We start from the raw sequence: 20,930 nt of genomic DNA on the forward strand, positions 1-20,930 counted from the left end.
TATATATATATATATATATAACTGAATCACTTTGCTGTACACCTGAAACTAACACAATATTATAAATCAACTATACTTCAATTACAATAAAAAAAAAAAAACCTCATCCATTAGAATGGCTAATATTAAAATGCTGAACAATACTAAGAATAAACAATGATGCAGAGCAACCAGAACTCCTATACGGCTGATGGGACCACTTGGAAAAGAGTTAGTTTCTCACAAAGTTGAACATACATTTACCATAAACCTTAGCAATTCTACTAATAGGTATTCACCCAAGAGAAATGAAAACAAATATCCACAGAAAGTCTTGTACGGGAACGTTCATAGCAACTTTATTTGTTATAGCCAAAATGTGGAAACAACCCGAATGTCCAACAACAGGTGACAAGATGAACAAACTGTGATACAATCAACATGGATACAACCAACACCATGGATGAATCTCAAAAAGCTGATGAAGAAGTTAGACACTGTATCACACCATGTACATGAAATTCTAGAAAAGACAAATCAAATCATAGAAATAGCAGATCAGTGGTTGCCTGAGAATGGGGTGAGGTGGGAACTGACTAAGAAAGAGTACGAGAAACATTCTGGAGTAACAGAAATGTTCTATACCCACTGAGATAGTAGGTATGTAAATGTATACATTTGTCAAAACTCTTTAAAATGTACACTTGAAAATGAGTATATTTTGCTGTACATAAATTGTACCCTTCAAAAGTTGATTTTTTTTTAATGGAGGGGAGGGGAATTTCCAAGATGTTAAAACAAGATGGTAGGAATATGGATGCTTCTTTTTTTTTTCTATTTGTCTGTATCTTTCAAAAGTTCACTCCCTGACCACGCAAAAGAATTTTCAACAAAGTATAATAGTAAAATATTTTAATGATCATATAGTTTCACTTTTCAAAAAAATATATTTGGCTTTTCCCCAGATTATGGACTTTATTTGTTCTACTCCTTCCTCATGCAATTTTTTTAAACTTTCTTATATGTATATTGGTACTTTTCAAACCCTCAAAGAACTTTACTTAAATTATCTAATTTAATCCTCACAATACAATAGCCCTGTGACATGGGCAGGTCACATTTTATCCTCATTTTATGAACTTAATCTCTGTGAAATTTTACTAAAAAGCATCATTGAACTTTATTAATTTATAAACACAGAATATCCCTAGGATTCTAGAATTTGGCTTTTGGGGATTTTTAAATTAATACATAAATTTACAACATGATTAAAAGCAAACAAAGTGGAAAAATATTTGCCCTATACATGTCAAAGATTTAACACTTTTATATATAAAAACCTGTCATAGGGGCTTCCCTGGTGGCGCAGTGGTTGAGAGTCCGCCTGCCGATGCAGGGGACACAGGTTCGTGCCCCGGTCCAGGAAGATCCCACATGCCGCGCAGCGGCTGGGCTTGTGAGCCATGGCCGCTGAGCCTGCGCGTCCGGAGCCTGTGCTCCGCAACGGGAGAGGCCACAACAGTGAGAGGCCCATGTACCGCAAAATAAATAAATAAAAATAAAAAACCTGTCATAAATCAATTTTAAAAATCTCAAGAAAAAAACAGGTAAAGATCATTAACTGAAAAGTAAGGGGAAAAAAGAAAATATGTTCAAACCCACTAGTAAACCAAAAGAAATACACAGTAGAAGATAACCATTTTCACTATCAACTCAGATTAAAATGATGATGCTCCTATTTACAAAAGCAATCTAAAGGTCCATTGACAGATGAATGGATAAAGAAGATGTGGGGGGTGTGTGTGTGTGTGTGTGTATTATATACACACACACACATATAGGAACATATACATAGACATATATACTATGGAATATTACCTAGCCATAAAAAGGAATGAAATGATGCCATCTGCAGCAACATGGATGGACACAGAGATTATCATACTAAGTGAAGTAAGTCAGAAAGAGAAAGACAAATACCATATGATATCACTTATATGTAGAATCTAAAATATAACACAAATGAACTTATTTATGAAACAGAAACAGACTCACAGATATAGAGAACAGACCTGTGGTTGCCAAGGGTGGGGGGAGAGGATGGATTGGGAGGTTGGGGTTAGCAGATACAAACTATTATATACATAATGGATAAACAACAAGGTCCTACTGTATAGCACAGGGAACTATATTCAGTATCCTGTAATAAACCATAATGGAAAAGAATATGAAAAAAAATATGTATATGTATAATGAATCACTTTGCCGTACACTAGAACTAAGATAACATTGTAAATCAACTACACTTCAATTAAAAATAATTTTTAAAAAATGATGTTGCTCAAAATAATTCAGTATATATACTATTTGAACTAAAATAAGTTTCTCAAATTCTAACCAACCAAGACCTTAGAATAACAGTACAGACATTTGTTTAATGTTTGGTTACATACCTGACAACATACTAAGAAGATGAAGAGAGTTATAGCAGTCCATAGTACCTTCTCTCTAAACTGGATCTGTGCAAGAAAACAAAGAATGATCAATCAAAACCAAGAAATAGCAAATATAAAGAAAAATCCATATTAAACCTTAACCAGCATTCCCCATCATGACATGCTCCTATTATTTACTCTTAAAATATTCTCGCCCTAGTTAGTAGCAGCTAAAGCAAACAGCTAAACTTCTCAAACATCTTTCTATACTTTTTCGAGAATTAAGTACAACTTAAATACAGGCTGGCCTCAAGGCACTGTACCACATTAATTGAGACTGAAAAGGATGAAAAGACACAGATCTAATATGCACACATTTCATTAACACTGTATTGTGGAAAGCTAGGACTGCCTGTAATATTATTCTGTGAATGCTTCATAGAATATGAAAAGCTAAAGTTTCTTGGGATGCCTTACATGTAACTGGAACAACTATTTTTATAACCTCAAAGCAATAAAAAAAGAAATATACTTCTAAATAAAACAGTAAGTTTAACAGAAGTCTTACTTTACTCTTTTTAGTCCCTATTCTGGTTAGTTCCATGCGAAATTGAACATACAGTAAAAGAGCAATGTCTGGGAACTGACCAGTTTGGGATTAACAATATTTCTGGAATAGAAATGCCTCAGTTCCAAAGGCGTACAATGATGGAAGAACAATTAGATGTGGTCAATATCTTCCGAATGCATTTCTGTGATTTTTTTCTTTGTACGGAACGAATCAAGAAATGGGAGGTATATAACTGCACAGTTGCAATCCATTTATGTGCAACAGTTGTGCTCATCAAAACTGACACAACAGACTGGGTCATTCCTAGTGCGGTAGACCACAATGGACAGGAGAATACTATATCTTATAACACACAGACCAAAGAAACACTTGGTTTGGAAACGTCACAACTTAAAGAACAGTCAGTTTTGAAACCATGAGATAAACTAGATTTAAAAGGTCTACACTAGTTTTATTCACTTTGTGCCTCTTGCAAGGAGAAGGAACAGGTAATATTTTTCCAATTAGAACCAGAAAAAGGTTGGGGAAAATAAATCAATCTACATAGTTTAACAGAATAAGTCATTTAGCTACCCTCTGTATTACTAAAATATTATACTTACTTTCCTTTCAGGTTTCTGAATTTCTGGTAGAACTGCACAGAAAGGTTTGATAACTTCTAAAAATTTGACTGTTAAAAAATAAAAAAAAGAGTGTCCCTATTACAAAGTTTTTAAAAAGAGATGTATCTTTTCACAGAGTCAAATACAAATGTTTTCTTTCAATGGCAATCCATCCCATCCACATCCCCCAAAATGAATTAACCATAATGCTCTCCATTTCAAATACATAAGGGAAGAGAAATAATTCACGGGACAAAGGAGCCCAAAGGGTTTAAGGGCAGGTCAGCAGAAGCAAAGTAATACAGGTAACCTTGTACCACAATTTTGCTTCCTCATGCTTGAATCTCACCCCTTTTATATATACAGAAAAGGAATAATTCAGTGAGCACCACTACGTCAAAAAGAGCAAATGCAGTGTACTCACAAGACCATGCATTACAGAAGGAAATAGGACATATCAGAGAAGGAAAGTACAACAGGAAATGGGCTGTAACTGCAGGACTGACTTAATTGGGGACTGAAAAATGCTGAAATGCATAAATGAGAAAGATCACGGAACGACCTTCTATAGGTAGGTTTTCAAAGTACTGTATACAATCTCTACTTCATTTCACTAAGTCGCTATTCATTGCTTGGTCACTCTCCCACAAAAGGATCTCAAAGTACTTGTGTATATACAATCATCAGCCCAGAGAATGACAACTACATTTCATTAGAAAGTACTGTTTTCCCAGACAACTCATAATATTGAAAAGATAAACCAAGGTTCTTTAAGGATAGGCACTCTCTTCTGGCACGGCTTAAGTCAAAGTCCTGCCAAAGAACTGAAGGATGAAGATGATAATCTCTCAGTCTTTGCCAGCGTCTATAATGTACAGAAACACAAAAAGCCACAACTAGGTATTAGTCATGATCATCTTCCCTTACAAACACTGGATTCTGTATATATGAACATCAGGATATTATTTTTAAACTGACATGGGTAATTACACTTCAGCAGTTAGCCAAAAGTTGACCACACTATATATTTTTAAATTTATTTTATTGAAGTATAGTTGATCTGACTATACTGTCTTTTTATAAAACCTCTCAAAATGATGGCAGCCACTGATGTTTGACAGAATTCAGAAATTCTCATGGGCAGATGTTTTGTTACCCAAGTACCATTTCAGACAATCTGGAAAGCAAATCTGAATTATGAAAGTGTTCATCTCTAATGTAAAACCAATGTCAATCACATCGGGAAACTTCCTAGAACCCCTTTACCCCTTTTCCTTCCCACTTCCACCCAAGCTACCCTCCCTGATCTCTTGGCTTAAGATCATGTGTTGTAGTATTTATGTAAAAAGCAATGCTTTTTTGTCTGCCACTTGTCTATTCTTGTGCTGCAGAATTTAACCCATTATACTGCTAATTCAAGACCAAGAGTCTCCTCTACTTCCTTTCCAGCTTCCCCCAAATGTCCACTAGTTAGCTAGCTGGCCAGTGGGTGCACAGCTTGGGTTTGCGGGAATCCACTCATACAACAGTCACCCCAACAGCTATGTGAAGGTTCCTGGTGTTGAGGGTTTGGGAGAGGGCCCTCAAAAGATCCCCATTATGTAAGGCCTTGTCCCTAAGGCTTACACAACCTGAGACACGTTTAGTTTTCAGTACACACTACAGAATGATTGAAATGAAAATTTTAAAGAAAACTTTATGCCACCAGTCGCCTCCTTTCCTCCCCGAAACTACACGCCATGCATCACTTTTTAAAAAATGAAACAAGTCAGGGACCTTCATTCATCACAACTAACATGCCAAAGAACAGTGATTTGGGACTAAAAATATGAATTTCCGAAGCTCCTGCCTGAAAAATTAATAGTGGTCCAGGTTTCCCCTGGTTCCCTAACTCCCCGCCCCCAAAACCAACGGCCTCTCCGCGCCGTGCGCCGCTCCTCGCCACCCACCAAGATGCGCAGACCCCGGACCTCCGGGTCCCGGCCCCGCAGCCGGCCCGGGCGAGGCCTCGCACGGCTGGAGGAGCCTCCGCGGAGGCCCCCGGCTAGCGCCCTCCTCAGCGGCCCGGCGCAGCCCGCGTCTCCCCGGCCCGCGGGCTAAGCGCCCCCGGGGCGGTCGCCTGCCCCACCGCCCGCGGCCCGTCGGCGCCCGCGCCCCCGGCGAGGGCCTCGCCGCCGCTACTCACTGCCCATGGCGGCGGCTAGAGCGGCCCGGCGGGGCCCTGCGACCTCGGCGCGGCCTTCGCTCGGGTCCCGCGGCTCTGGCCTCGGCACCCGCTCCCGACGCGCTCCGGCCCGCCCCGCGCAGGCTCCGCCCCGGTCCACGTGACCCGCGCGCCCACCCAGCCAGGCCCTGGCAGGCCCCGCCCCCCGACAACAGCCTGGCCGTTGGCCGCTGGAGCAGCTGACGTCCGCCGCGTTGCCATGGCCACCGCCGGCTCTCCCGTGGGCGTCCTCCAGTGGGTTCCGGGAGCTGGGAGCCTCTGTGAGGCCAGGGTCGCCAGGGCTTTTCCGTTCTGAGTACCTCTCCGAGCTCAGTGTCCAGCAAGGGCCGTCTCCTCGACCGCGGCTCCCGAGCGCCCCGCGGGGCAGCTCAGGACCCAGCCAGAGCGGCCGCCCCAGGAGCGAGGGCCGGGGTTCGATACCCAGGACTGGGGCTGAGACGCCCCCAGAGCCGGCGTGACCCAAGCAACCTTTTTATTTTGCTTCCATCTTATTGGAACCACTAGGAAGTTTTCAGAAATTTGTGACTCTTTGTCTATAGTTAATAGCTTCTGAACTCTCCACTATCTAGCACTTTTTTTTTTTTTTTTGGCTTCGCGGAGCAGCTTGCAGCATCTTAGTTCCCCCACCAGGGACTGAACCCGCAGTGAAAGCGAGGAGTCCTAACCACTGGACCGCCGGAGAATTCCCTCCACTGTCTACCACTCACGCTCCTTTAGCTTCTCCGAAATACATCAGGATTTTGTCCCTCTGGACTAGTCTCTTGTCTCCTCTTGGACGGCGTAGTGTAAGGGAACGCATGCAGTGTTAGGAATCTAATGGCCGTACATTAGATTCCTAATTCCTAATGTATTAGGCCGTACATTTTAGTCCCTCCTACTTCTTAATGGCTTTGGGCAATTAATTTTTTCTGAGCTACATCAGTAAAATAAGGATAGTGATAGCCACAGCCTACAGGTGTGAAAACTAAATGAACGAAGAGATTGACACATGGAAGGCCCTCAAATTTATTTTCTTTACTCAAACTTTAAACCCCTGCAATATAACTTCTGCTCTAACAACTGCTGAAACAAGCTATTTCAAAGGACACTCAATGACTTATAATCACCAAATCCAATGATCTGTTCTAATGCTTAGATGTATGTCTAAAAAAGAAGCAAAGTACACACACACACACACACACACACACAGCCTCCCCTTGACCACACTGTAGCCAGGCTCCTCTGAGCCCTTTCTCCAGTAGGCCTTACCTTGACCTATAAAGAGGTGGAACAAGCACCACACAGTTCCACCCTAGGCTGTCCGTAGCCCCCTTAAAGTATCTGTCTGGGAAAGCTCAAGGCTGCCAAAAGAATTTACCGTTTCTTCCAGCCAACACTTGAAGGCAGGATCTCTGGCTCCCAACCTCTGTGGAAGGATAGGACCTTAACTTCCATTAGCACCACTTAACAAACCTGGATGGGTTTCACATGGACCAAACCTTACAGCTTTTTTCACTTAATTTTTCACTTTCCTGACTCTACTGAGCCTCCACTCACTGCCCTCTTCCCATTCTCTCACTCTCCTCTTAAAAGGCCAGTCCAAATCAAAGTTGGGTTTAATTCACACTGGATTCTTTTCCCTTATGCAACACATAGTATATTACTGAATAAAATCTGTCCTTAGCACTTTAGTGTCCAGCTGTGTTTGTCTTTAAACAAAGTTATGTACATATACATACATGCACATACATATATATATATGGCATATATATATGGCAATTTAGGCTGGGCTTGCATGAGTCTCTGCTCCACTTGGGGTCATCTGCAACAGGTCCAAGGCTGAGGACTTGAATTATCAGAAGGCGCTCTCACTCACAAGTCTGGCATTTGATGCTGGCTGTCAGCTCCAACATCTCCATGTGGCTTCTCCATGTGGCCTGGGCTTCCCCACAACATGGCAGCTGGGTACCAAGGCATGTCCTTGGAAGTGACCCAGCATCACTTTCAGTGCATTGCATTTATAGAGGCAGCCACAAAGTCTTGCTCAACTTCAAGAGGGAAGGGAAATAGACTCCACCTCCAGGTGAGGATGTGGTAAGATTCTGGAAGAGCTTGTGGGACACAAAATATGACTCTGGCCTTTTGGAAAATGCAATCTGCCATAACCATCACTGCACATCCTGTGACTTCATTCTTCTCTCATTCTACTTTGTTTTAGTCATTTTCATACTTGCCTAATCTCCCCTAGTACACCATAAACTTCTGGAGAGCAGGGAGGGTCTTATTTAATTTTTGTATCATTTTCAGTTACCTGCAAGTGTTTGACTTAAATACAGTTTTGACACTAGATTGTGAACTAATTTCGTGAATCCTTTCAATAAAGATGAGCTAAATTGAAAATCTAATTGACAGAAGGAGAAGAGTGGCCTGTACCTCTCCCTCTCTCTCTTTTTTTTTTTTTTAACATTTATTTTTTGCGGCATTTATTCCCGGGCCATAAGTTTTTGTTTCTTCAGTTTCTTCTGGGATATTTTTCTTCTGTGCAACCTCCTCTTCTGGTTTAGGAACAATCTGTTCTTTTTCAGTAAGGATCATCTCAATGTGGCAGGGAGAGCTCATGTATGGTTGATCCGGCCATGAGCTCTGTAAGTCCTGCACCACATCGTTGGGGCTTTGTTCGCCTGGATTTGCTCAATGACCAGAGACTCTACATCTAAGCCCTTAAGTTCAGCATTACTCTCTGCATTTTTGAGCATGTGCAGTAAAAATTCAGCACTCTTTTTGGGCCACCGACCCTGGGTCCAGCCCCGCTCTTTGGCCTGGCCACACCTACCAACTCCACCACTGTAACAACAGAATGGCACACATTGCTTCTTTAAAGTGACATCCTTCAGATACTTGGTGGCTTTTCGGATATGCATACCTTAATGGCCTGGGCAGTTTCATGAGTGTTCTTAAAGTGAACATGAAGATTTGAACCTCTTGACTTGCATGATTTTGTGGGGTTTTCTGGGTTAAGTGAATAGCGAACCATTTTTAGAGGTCACCTCAGGCCCCTTACCAGAAAAGTTCTCTCTTTACTACCTGTTTCTGGGACAGCTCGCTGGTTCAAGGAAAAGCCTGGGAACAAGCTGGGAATATACCCTAGATAACTTTTGTGAATTCCCTTTCCAAGATTCTTCCGTCTTTCTGCTACTACTTGCCACTCAGGACTTTTCCTTGCATAACCACAAGACGCCACCTAATCTACATCTATCAGGAATATCACTCTATCATGACCTTCCCCCTTGTTTTAAGCATATTCAGCAAGAATCTCTCTCTGCATGTAAAGTATTTTGTCTTCTCAGATTATTAGTCCGTTGGGGCAGTGGGCAACCCATTTTATCTCTAAATTTCATGTGTTTCTAATGTCCAGAACAATGCCATATATGCAACACATGTTCAATAAACTATTTATTGAGGAAATACCATTCTACTCTTACAGGATCATATCTTATCTTTGTTCCATTATAGCTGGTTCTTCATGTGAGTCAGAGAAGACACAGGGAAACAACACTAAAGTAGTGTACTTTTATTAAAAGTTTGCTAAAATTAACTGATTTTGCAGCTAGCCATGGGGAACTAACAGTCCGCTTTAGATTGTGCTTTATCAGATTTAAATACAAACATGACAGTGAATTACTACTTCCATAGAATAATTTAGGAATTGTCTACTTGTGTAATAGTGTGTTACAAATATTGAGGATTTAAACATTTTGTCCAAATTTCCCCAAAATTTAATAGTTTTAGCCTGAATCCTCTGAGAAGCTGAAAAATGTAAACCAAATATCCAAGTACATCTAAGAGAAATTAGGTAAAAGGCTTGAGGAACCTCAAGACCCAAGTCTTGATTCTTTCTTTCTTTCCTTCTTTCTTTAAATCTAAGTATAGTTGATTTACAGTGTTTCAGGTGTACAGCAAAGTGATTCAATATCATATATACATACATATATATTCTTTTGCAGATTTGTTTCCATTATGGTTTATTATAGGATATTGAATACAGTTCCCTGTGCTATAGAGCAGGACCTTGTTGTTTATCTATTTTATATATAGTAGTGATATCCATTAATCCCAAGCTCCTAATTTATCTCTCCCCCACCCCCTTTCCCCTTTGGTAACCATAAATTTGTTTTCAAGGTGTGTGAGTCTGTCTCTGTTTTGTAAATAAGTTCATTTGTACCATATTTTAATTCCACATATGAGTGATATCATATGGTATTTGTCTTTCTTTGACCAAAAGTCTTGATTCTTAATCTGTGACTTCCTTCCTGTGTAACCCTTAATTGCTAAAACCATATTTCTTCAATTTTGCAAAAGTGATACTGTTTCTATTGCCAGCCGAGGAATTTTTTAAAATAATAAAACTTCAAAGGTAATACAGTCAGCCCCCAAATGGCTATGCTTTAGAATATTTTTGCTTATAGTATGTGTACGGAAAATATAGGAAAACTGAGCAAAATTGTTCTTATAAAAAAGAAAATTTGGGGGACTTCCCTGGCGGTCCAGTGGTTCAGACTCTGTGCTTCTAGCATAGATTTACATTAATGGGATATTAATACCACATTATCAATTTTTAAAATATTTTACTTTATTATTGATATATTTATCCCATTCTTTATTATGTGAGTATTTGATCTGGAATTCTTCAAATGGCCTCTTCCTGCAAGGTAATTCAAAATGCTGATCCACGTTGCACTGGTGATTGAGAGTAAGGTTAAGATACAGAAGACATTTCACGGCTCAGGTTGGAGGTGTAACAGGAAACAGACTCGTGAGGTGTAAAGTTAGAAATCTGGAGAGATCTCCACTAAAAAAAAAATCTGGTTTTCCATCTCATTTTGTGCTCAGACTTTTGAAATGTTTTAACTCAAGAAACCGAGAGATCTGAAAAAAAAATGGCACTGTGCTTTTATTTTTTTTCTAGTTCAATATACAACATTGATAACCATTCTCATTAAGCAGACCTTTGTAATTTTACTGGTTGACATGTGTGACACTAAGTTACATGATTTATAAGGCCTGCACTAATTTACATGGTTTATAAGGCTTGGCGAAGGAAGAAAGCATTCACGTGTATAGGAATAAAAGGGATGTGAATATTACAGACACGGTAAATCAGTACACTGATGTACACGTTTAAGATGTGAATCACGAATCTACTGCTGTGGCCAGAACAACCTATACAGCGATTCTGAAAGACATTAAAAGTTGCCAGTAAAAGTGGAGAGGGTGTTACAGGGCCCCGGTATTTCCCCCATTTCTGAGAAAAACAGTGTCCCGGCACAAGCATGGCACATGGTAGTGCTCTGCAGCACCAAGCCAGGTAAGCGGACACAGTTTGGTGATATTTAGTTATACTTCCAGTTAAGCTTAATTTCAGAATAAGGGGGTGGGTTGGTGACCTCTAGAAATCCAGAAAGTGCCTGATGTTGGGAAGTTCCTGCTATCAAAGTTAAAGTGACCCTTAAGTATCACAAATTAACATCATATGACAGCAGGGACTGTTAGAGGCAAGGCTGATGATCAACCAGGGGCTGAAATCCCCATATCAGACACCCAGAGGTAATTAAAAATACTAAGGTATCGCGGCAAGAACAATTTAAGGAAAAAGAAAAAAGATACTATGGCAAAGTGGACCACTAACCAATTTCATCGTAACTATAACTCAGCATAATAATACTGTGCTAAAGGATCACACACCCGGAGGTTTATATTTAATAAGACCTATATTTAAGGATAATGGGTAAAACAGTGATCGTGAAGAACACAAATCAGGAATAATACAGTTTTGCTATAGTGTTACATAATGTGTTACATAAAATAGATTGCAGGGAGATCTATGTCACAACTGAAAACTAAATTCCAGGCATGATAAGGTGAGACATATTCTGGAATCTGCCCTATTCTTAGGTAACTGTTAGTTGGTTTTAGCTGTAGAGTTTCCTAAATTAGAACTATTTACAGGTGAAAATGATTTGGTGAAACATTTTTCACAGTGGCTGGAAAGCAGTACCAGAGATGACATAAATTGAAAATACAGGTAGTCAGGGACTTTGAATAAAAAAGGGAAAATTCATGAAAGTCACATGCATCAAGAAAATAGGGAGGTAATGTTGAGGTAATCCCTATGCAACTATAAATTCAGACTCAAGAACTTTTCCTGGGTACACCCAGTTAATTAGAAAGAGTCGAGTCTGGAAACATCCGGATAAGGACCTAGCTCTACAACCCACGCAGGTCTAACAGAATATAACACTATGGTACTTTTAAGGACGAAAGTGACTTGTAGGATTCACATCTTGATGAACAATTCCTTTGGCTGTTCCATGTATTCTTCTAGATTAACCTCTCCTCTGTCCTCATCAATCCCAACATCTTCAAGGAATACATTCTTTTTGTGGCACCTAATGGAAGGAGGAGAGAGTGGAGGAGGCAAGCCTTTCTTTTTATGGCAGTTTTCTTACAAGTAAGTAGTGTTTCTTCGAAGGGCATCATTGGGTGAAGGTCTTGGCGAGGACTTCTTCATGCTGCTCTAGATGAACGCTGCCGATTCCTACAGCAGGTACCGGCAACGCGGGTCGGCTCACCAGACGGAGCTAGCGTTGGAGCAGAAAAGAAATACAATGACATTTGGACTAGACCAGAGCTCTGCTTAGCTCGTCCAGGGATGTGCATGTATTTCTCTGAAGCTGATTCAACTATAAATCACCTTTTTGGAAAATAATGTGTTACGTAAAATAGATTGCAGGGAGATCTATGTCACAACTGAAAACTAAATTCCAGGCGTGATAAGGTGAGACATATTTTGGAATCTGTCCTATTCTTAGGTAACTGTTAGTTGGTTTTAGCTGTAGAGTTTCCTAAATTAGAACTATTTACAGGTGAAAATGATTTGAGTGCCATAAACTGGTATCAAGTGACCTGAGTTTTAATCAAAGCAGAATAGAAAGATAAACAGAAGCACAACTGTTCTTCTCCTTGTTTTCCTCTTCAAAGAGGAAAACAGGTAAAAAGAGGTAACAAAGAGGTAAAAAAGAATTTGGCCCCCGATGTCTACCAGCTTTGCAGGTGGGCCTGGAATAAGTGTTACTGTAAAACAAGCGAGCTCATCGCTCTCCTCCCCCGGGGCTTGGATACTGACCTTTGGGACAAGAATGCTGAGTAGGCTAACGGGAACGGTAGACGACAGGTAGGTCTTCTACCTTTTCAAGTATAATCCTTGTTTTTGTTTTGTTTTTTAACATGATACTAGTAGCTACACATATACATCTTGCTAAACACTCAGAAGTTTAGTCTGAAAAAGGAGCCTAAAACTAGGTTTTATATTTTAGTTTATCTTTAGAAGCTTTGGACTGATAATAGGGGATAAACCTATTTGGTGGCACTCCAATAGGAGAAAAGGGACACACACAAAACACTGCAAAGGAGAAAGAGCTATCACCTTGCAGGCCAGTTGCTTTTCAAACCTTGGAGAAACAAAAAACCAAGGACCCATGTTCTGAGGCTCCTCCTGACTCCAAATAAAATCTATGAAAGAAGAAAGTTCATCTCAGTACCTCAAGTAAATATATACAACATACTACACACACAGACACACTATATATGCATGTGTGTGCACACACATACACATACTATACATGTTATATATGTATATACACACATACACATACACACATATCCTCAAGTAAATATATACAACATACTACACACACAGACACACTATATATGCATGTGTGTGCACATACATACACATACGTATACTATACATGTTATATATGTATATAGACACATATACACACATAGTTACATATACACACACACACACACACACACATATCCTCAAGTAAATATATTATTACCTTTCCAATATGGCACAGTGTTGTCTTTTTTCTTTTTGAGAAATGCATAGTCACGTATCCATCACCACAATCATGATACAGAACAATTCTCTAAACCCCAAATATTCCCTCATCCTGACCCTTTGTGCTCAGCTCTTCCTCCCACCCCCAACCTCTGGCAACCACCGATCTTTTCTCTATCCCCGAAGTTTTGCCTTTTCCAGAGCATCAGGTAAGTGGAATCACACAGTATACAGCCTTTTGGTCTGGGCTTCTGTGAATTAGCAAAATCCGTCAGTCGTTTTGCCGCTAGCGATAGTTCACTCTCTTTTACTCTTAAGGAGCATGATACTGTAGGGATGCACAATGAGATTGTTTCTTCATTCACCAGTTGAAGGATGTTTTGGCTGCTTCCAGCTTGGGGCAATTATGAATACAGCCACTATAAATATTCACATATGGATTTTTCCTTTCTCTTGAGTAAATACCTAGGAGTGGGACTGCTGCGTGGTAAGGAAACTCTGTGTGTAGCTGCATGAGAAACTGACAAAACTGTTTTCCAGAGTGGCTGTATGAGTTTGCATTCCCACCAGCAGTGAATGAAGGTCCCAGTTGCTCTGCATCCTGATCAGTCCTTGATATTGTTTTGTTTTCATTTTAGCCATTCTAATAGGTATGTAGCCATATCTCATTTTGGCGTAATTTGCATTTCCCTATCACTAATCATGTTGATGATCTTCTCATATGGGTATTTGCCATCTGATTCTTTGGTAAAATGACTGTTCAGTTCTTTTGCACCTTTTGAAAAACTGGATTATATGTTTTCTAACTTGAGTTTTCAGAGCTCTTTCAACATTCTGGAGAGTCCTTTGTCAGATATGTTTTTACAAATACTTTCTCCCGGTTTGTGGCTTGTCTTTTTTATATTCTTTGCAGTGCCTTTTGCAGTGCAAAAGTTTTTCATTTTGGTAAAATCTACTTTTTCTTTTCTGGAACGTGCTTTTGGTGTTATGTCTAAGCACTTCTTGCCTAACCCAAGGTCAGGAAGATTTTCATCCACTTCCTTCTAGAAGCTTTATAGTTTTACATTGAGGTCTATGATCAACTTTGAGTTAATTTCTGTATAAGGTGCACATAGATATCTAATCATTCCAGCCCCATCTGTTGAAAAGGCTTATCTTTTACAATTATACCGGATATATCATAAACGATTGTATAGCACTGATTCCCTCCAAACTCAAGAAATTCGATGTCTTATACGAAAGTGGGGGAGAACGAAAGGGACACCCAAAGGGACACCAAAAAAGACATAGAGACACTGGCTTCAGTTGTATTACTTTCATATCTCCAGATTCCATGAGATTCAACTTTCTAATAACTCTCACTGCTCCAGTACCATCTTTTTATTTGAGATAGTTCAAATAGGTTTCAGGTAACTTAAAACCAAAAAAGCCTAAGAAGAAGGACCCTTTACCTCTAACATGTTTGTATTTGCTCATCTCTTCCTGCAGCGAATCGAGTGGGAAAGGGCAGAGTTCTTCCATTCGGATGATGGCAAAGTCATGCTTCCTGGCCTCCAAAGATTCTCTTTGCTTCAGCAGGGCATAGAAGTGTTTGCCGCAGCAGAACACTAAACTCTTAACCCTGTTGGGTAGAAAAGGGACAGTGAGGCGGGGGAGAAATATCTTAAAGTAAGAACTGTAGCAGAAGAAAGGGGGAGACCACAGAGATTTAAATGCTTCACCACTGAAGCAGCGGGGGCGTTGTAGTGGGGTTCAGTCATGCTGTGCCCTGGCTCTGTGCATATTCTAACTCCTACCCCATGAACTTAAAGGACTTATATAAGGATAGAGAAGATTTGGGTCGCTTGGTTCACTTAACATGAACTAGTTTTCCCACTCACTACAAATCTACTGCAGAGTATGAAAAGAGAGCTCCACATCAGATTACTTTTTTGGATCCACAGATGAATCACCAATGACTGGTTTGAATGCTGTTCCTGGTGCCATTTCTTGAAGGGTTGACACAGCTGCCTAAGGAGGGGGAGGGGGAGAAAAAAGCCACAAATCTATCAACCAAGGGCAAGGACCTGAAGATGCTTTTATTTATCAGGGATCTTTCCCAAAAACTAGTATCAAAATTCTCTCCTGGGACTATAAGTAAACATATGTACTATTAAACAAAATATCTTTCCCAAAAGTATCTGTTCTGTATACTTCAGAATAAAATATTTTTCTGAGGTTACATAAGATCGCCTTTTGCTTGGTGCCACAATAAATTTTAACAGTCAAAATTTCAGTGTGGGGGACTTCCCTGGTGGCACAGTGGTTGAGAATCTGCCTGCCAGTGCAAGGGACACGGGTTCAAGCCCTAGTCCGTGAAGATCCCACATGCTGTGGAGCAACTAAGCCCGTGCACCACAACTACTGAGCCTGCGCTCTAGAGCCCAAGAGCCACAACTACTGAGCCCACGCGCCTAGAGCCCGTGCTCCGCAACAAGAGAAGCCACCGCAATGAGAAGCCCGTGGACCACAACGAAGACCCAACGCATCCAAAAAAAAAAAATTTGCAGTGTGATGACTCAACTTTATTATCAATAAAAACTACACCTTAACTTTTTGGAATTGGAATCAGAAACAACATTTTATAAAATTTATATTGTGAACCGGAATAGCTGAGTTAGGGCAATTATTTCTGTCTTTAGGATTTTGACTATAATTTATAAATGAAACAGAACAAGTAGGAACAACATATGAATATTTCCACGATGAAAAGAAATTTTATTACTGAGCCCAATTTAAAAAAATACTTGGGAACTCCCTGGCAGTCCAGTGGTGAGGACTCAGTGCTTTCACTGCCGAGGGCCCAGGTTCAATCCCTGGTCAGGGAACAAAGATCCTACAAGCTGCGTGGTGCGGCAAATAAATGCTTGTTGCAAAGAACTTAAAGTAGAAAACTGATGAAGCCAAGGTGAGGGATTTGATCCCTTTTGCTATCATCTAGTTAGTTTCCCTATAGTCTAGCCCCAAATGGGTATATGACATTTAGACTAGGCCATTGAGGGCAGCCACACTGATGCTGGGATACTGTATGTAACCTAAAAAATTAATATTAGCTATTCAGCTATGCTTATTAGTAAATAATGTGTGATAGAGGCAATTTTTCTCCCTTCTGAACCAGAGCCTTTTGTCAGTCCCCACTTCCTACAGCAGGAATCAAAAGGTTCAGAGTTCAGAGTTAGGTGGGAAACTGGGGTGGGATTTTGGTACCACTTGACAGACAAACTCCCTGTACCCCTGAGTCATGTCTGCTACATGGCAAGTCATCTCTGAGTGGGCCATGGATAGAGAAGGCTGGCTATTATATTCTGCTAGATCACTTGTACCAATAATCCAATTTTCAGGAAGAAATCAGAATTCAATACTGGTTGTACTGACTTTCCATTAACAAAAGGACTTATATGTTTAATGAAAATATTTGACTACTTAATAAGAGTAGTTCTTCACTTGAAAGTCTATAAGATAGCTGTTGATATTTTTTAAGCTCCCCAAGGAAGGCTTCACTTATTTAATAAGTTGTATATTAGACTTGGGGAGAGGGGTGGAGCATTAGGGCCAGAAAATGAACTCGTTTTCAGTTTCAAACAGCAAAAGAAATGCTCAACAAAACTTCTAATAGTTCACTCAATACCTAATAATATACATGCATTTTATTTAATATCATTGCACTCCTTTTAGTTATGATTGAGAGAGCAGGTGACAATGTTAGGGATACAATGAAAGTTGGGTTTAAGAATCCCAGATCAGGACTTCCCTGGTGTTCCGGTGGTTAAGACTCTGCCTTCCAATGCCGGGGGTGCGGGTTCGATCCCTGGTCAGGGAACTAGATCCCACATGCCGCAACTAAGACCCAGAGCAAAATTATAGTAACTTTACATTTAGACTTGGCTCCTTTCACATTGCTGTTTCAAAATATCGGCGTCAAGACAGCCCCATCAGAAAGATGGTGTAAAGGGACTGAATTTGTTTGTCTTGAATGTCCCATGATGCTCATGAAACCATCTCAAAATTCATAAGGTTGTTCACAGAGAGAATAAGCAGACCAAACAAATGAACTTTCAGCCATTGGTGAAAGAACTTGAAGTGCATTTCCTCATTATTGACCCCTGAGGCTGGGGTGAGACAGGTGAGGGGCCTGGAGAGCAAAATTTAAGGGGGCGCTCACTCTGGGATCACTCAAGTACCCTTGACCGACTGTGAGAACAAGGGTCACCTTACTCCCCTGCAGATGCTAGAAACGCCAAAAAAGGCAACCGGTGAAGGCAAATCACTGGCAGCTTCCCTCAACACCCCTCACTTCCAAATACACGTTCTCTAACCTTTGTGAGAAGCACAAGGTCATCTCAAACAGCCAAGTCCTAAACGACTTAGATCACCTCAGCAGTGGCAACCAAGTAAATGCAGAGGTTTTTCGAATGTTAATCCTAATTCAGACTCTCATACAAAACTGACAAAAATTATAGCAGGTGGGATAAATATATGCTTAGCAGTGTTTCTTATCTTGAACTCTGCCACTTGAAAACTAGCATATTTGTGTGATTTAAAAAAACATGTGCGCTTAACACTTAGTTCTGGTAAACCAAGAGAAAATATACTCTTGTAAAGCCAGGTAGTGATAAGCTATATTGTTACAGTGTTTGAAACGGACTCTACCGGTGATAAATCATTTAACAGAAAAAGTCTAAATAAAAGTCAATGACTAAAACCACTCATTTTCATCAAAGTACTTTCAATTCCCAACTTGCAACTATCAACATAGCAGTGCTGAGACCATTTGGACTTTGAAACTTTTCCTGAAAGATTATTTCTGCTCAGACTGGGATGCCAGGGTTATAATATGTGCTAGGCCTGTCCTTCGTGACAATGAAACTGAGAGCGACTTAGATTTCTAGTTATTCTTGAAAGGTTAAAAAAAGAGAAAAAGGGAGAGACAAAGCAGCATGGCCAACTAAAACCAAAGAGATGCTTCTGTCATTTGCATCTACAATCAGATACAGAAAAGAGATGAAAATGCAGGGGAAAAAAAATGACAGGAGAAAAAAGACTAATAACCAGCTTTTTCTACTTACAGGGAGTCTGAGCAACATCTTCGGAGAAGCAAGGATGAGGGGCTTCCTGAAGTTCCGGACCATCTGTCTCCGTAGCAGGTGAAAGTACTGGGCGGGCGTGGAGGGGTAAGCCATGCACATGTTCACGGTATCCCCGTCCACGCCCTCCTCCACGCTGTCACACATCTGGGAGGGAAGTGAGAGGAAGGGCAGACAGTCGGGTCATCTCATTCCATCCTAAGGGCACAGGCTATCCTAAGGGGGACACGGGGCTCTTGATGAGCAGGAGAAGAGATGTGTCTCTTCATTACAGAAAAAGACCAGAAGGTAAATTTATGACCTGTGAAGAATTCACCAGAGGAGAAGCCTGATGGCTCCCCATCGGCCAAGTCTGTGTGTTTTAATGTGGTTCTTTCCAAACACAGCTGACTGCAGGAAGCATGTGGAGGTGGGGACTTCCCTGGTGGTCCAGTGGTTGGGACTTGGAGCTTTCACTGCCAAGGGCCCGAGTTCTATCCCTGGTCAGGGAACTAAGATCCCACAAGCCATGTGGCATGACCAAAAAAAATTAAAATTAAAAAAAAAAAAAGCATCTGGAGGAGACTTTTTGAAAAGTACAGATGCTGATGACTGTGGAGTGAAGATGTTGGAAGAATGCACTATCTGAATCTCACTCTCCTGATGGAGTAAATGTAAGTATAGTTTGTTTCAGAGACAAGAACGAGAGCAGCTAACGAGGTTGAAAAATCGAGGGCAAGGAATGAAATCTCAGAAGATCCTGCTGGGACAGAAACTTGAGGCATGTCTCCTAACCCTGATCAAGGAGCAGTACAGAGGAAAGTAAGTGAGTTGACAAAATCCTGAGATTTTTACTGGGCTCCTCCAATGTGGTGACAGGGTGTGAGTGGCACCCTGGGTAAAAAAAGGCAAAATCTAGGGCTGAAGCCCCTGCAGAATTCAGTGGAGGCAGATGGGGCTGCCAGGCTTGCTGCTTCCAGGGCCAGGACATGCCAAGGAAAGAGAGGCCCACGGAAGTAATACACAGCCCTGACCAGGGAGTGGACCCTTGTATGGGCTTAGCTATTGAATCTCAGAAGGGACACCGGAATTTAGCAAGAAAAACCCTCTGTCCAGCAGAGCTATGTCCTCCCACGCCACGTCCTCAGGCTTCATGTACTGGAGGCTATTCTCAACTGTTGTTCTAAGAAGGTAAATTGGTACCAAATGGGAAGGAAAATTAAGGGGAATTCACCCACACCCTCTCAGGGAAACTATACGGTTTTGAAGAATTGCCCTAAATAATCAAAGACAAGATGAAATAAAATGATATAGCAACAATGTAAATATTATACAGCCCCTTATAATTTTTTATAAGGGGGGGACAAAAAGAAAGGAACATAGCAGGCAAAAGGCAGCCAATTTTAACAAAAGACATAAGTATTGGCAAGGATGTGGAGAAAAGGGAGCCCTTGTACACTGTTGGTAGGAAAGTAAATTGGTATAGTCACTACGGAAAACAGCATGGGGGCTCCTCAAAAAATTAATAACGGAATTACTGTATGATCCAGAAATCCCACTTCTGAGTATTTAACCAAAAGAACTGAAATCAGGATCTCAAAGAGGTATTTGCACTCCCATGTTCATTGCAACACTACTCATGATAGCCAAGATGTGGAAGCAACCTAAATGGTCATCTATGGATGAATGGATAAAGGAAATGTGCTATGTGGTATATAGGTATTTTCATCTATATATGTAATATTACTCAGCCAGTTCAAGGAAGGAAATCCTGCACTTTGCAGTAACACAGATGAGCTCTGAGGACATTATGCTAAGTGACGTACAGATACTGCACAATTCCAGTTATATGAGCAATCTAAAATAGTCAAACTCAGAGAAGCAGAAAGCAGAGCAGTGGTTGCCAGGGGCAGGGAAGGGGAAATGGAGAGTTGCTAGTCAAGGGGTATAAGGTTTCTGTTATGTAAGATGAATAAGTTCTAGAGATCTGCCGTACAACATAGTAGCTACAGTCAACAGTATTGCAATGCACACTTAACAATCTGTTAAGAGGGTAGGTCTCATGTTAAGTGTTCTTACCACAATTTTAAAAAACAACACTGTTTTAAAGGGCAGATAGTCTTAAAGATAACACA

At 40.7% G+C, this 20,930-nt stretch overlaps 2 protein-coding genes across 6 annotated transcripts in view; both read right to left on the reverse strand.

Moving 5' to 3' along the window:
* The window catches only part of SEC61A2 (SEC61 translocon subunit alpha 2), a 28,163-nt gene extending 22,263 nt beyond the window's left edge, over positions 1-5,900 (reverse strand). The window contains exons 1-4 of one of the 5 annotated variants that reach the window (XM_022580308.2): positions 5,773-5,900; positions 4,349-4,452; positions 3,588-3,655; positions 2,433-2,498 (exon numbers count right to left, since the gene is read on the reverse strand). Coding sequence is in view for 4 of the 5 variants with exons in the window: in XM_022580303.3 (XP_022436011.1) it covers positions 2,433-2,498; positions 3,588-3,655; positions 5,773-5,779 (141 nt within the window). In the remaining variant the exon portion in view is untranslated. Of the gene's footprint in view, positions 1-2,432; positions 2,499-3,587; positions 5,736-5,772 lie in introns of those variants that run through there. The other 4 variants (XM_022580303.3, XM_022580305.2, XM_089906486.1 and 1 more) reach the window with 4 other exon arrangements.
* A 4,817-nt stretch (positions 5,901-10,717) lies between these two features.
* DHTKD1 (dehydrogenase E1 and transketolase domain containing 1) overlaps positions 10,718-20,930 on the reverse strand; it is a 52,521-nt gene continuing 42,308 nt past the window's right edge. The window contains exons 13-17 of the mRNA XM_022580302.2: positions 18,799-18,963; positions 15,621-15,703; positions 15,145-15,314; positions 13,274-13,359; positions 10,718-12,428 (exon numbers count right to left, since the gene is read on the reverse strand). Coding sequence (XP_022436010.1) covers positions 12,324-12,428; positions 13,274-13,359; positions 15,145-15,314; positions 15,621-15,703; positions 18,799-18,963 — 609 coding nt within the window. The 3' untranslated portion in view covers positions 10,718-12,323. The remainder of the gene's footprint in view (positions 12,429-13,273; positions 13,360-15,144; positions 15,315-15,620; positions 15,704-18,798; positions 18,964-20,930) is intronic.

Source organism: Delphinapterus leucas, chromosome 2 (genome assembly GCF_059928025.1).
Source record: "Delphinapterus leucas isolate spDelLeu-1000000601 "Yukka" chromosome 2, BTC_Dleu_Yukka2, whole genome shotgun sequence".
In the NCBI taxonomy this organism is placed as follows: domain Eukaryota; kingdom Metazoa; phylum Chordata; class Mammalia; order Artiodactyla; family Monodontidae; genus Delphinapterus; species Delphinapterus leucas.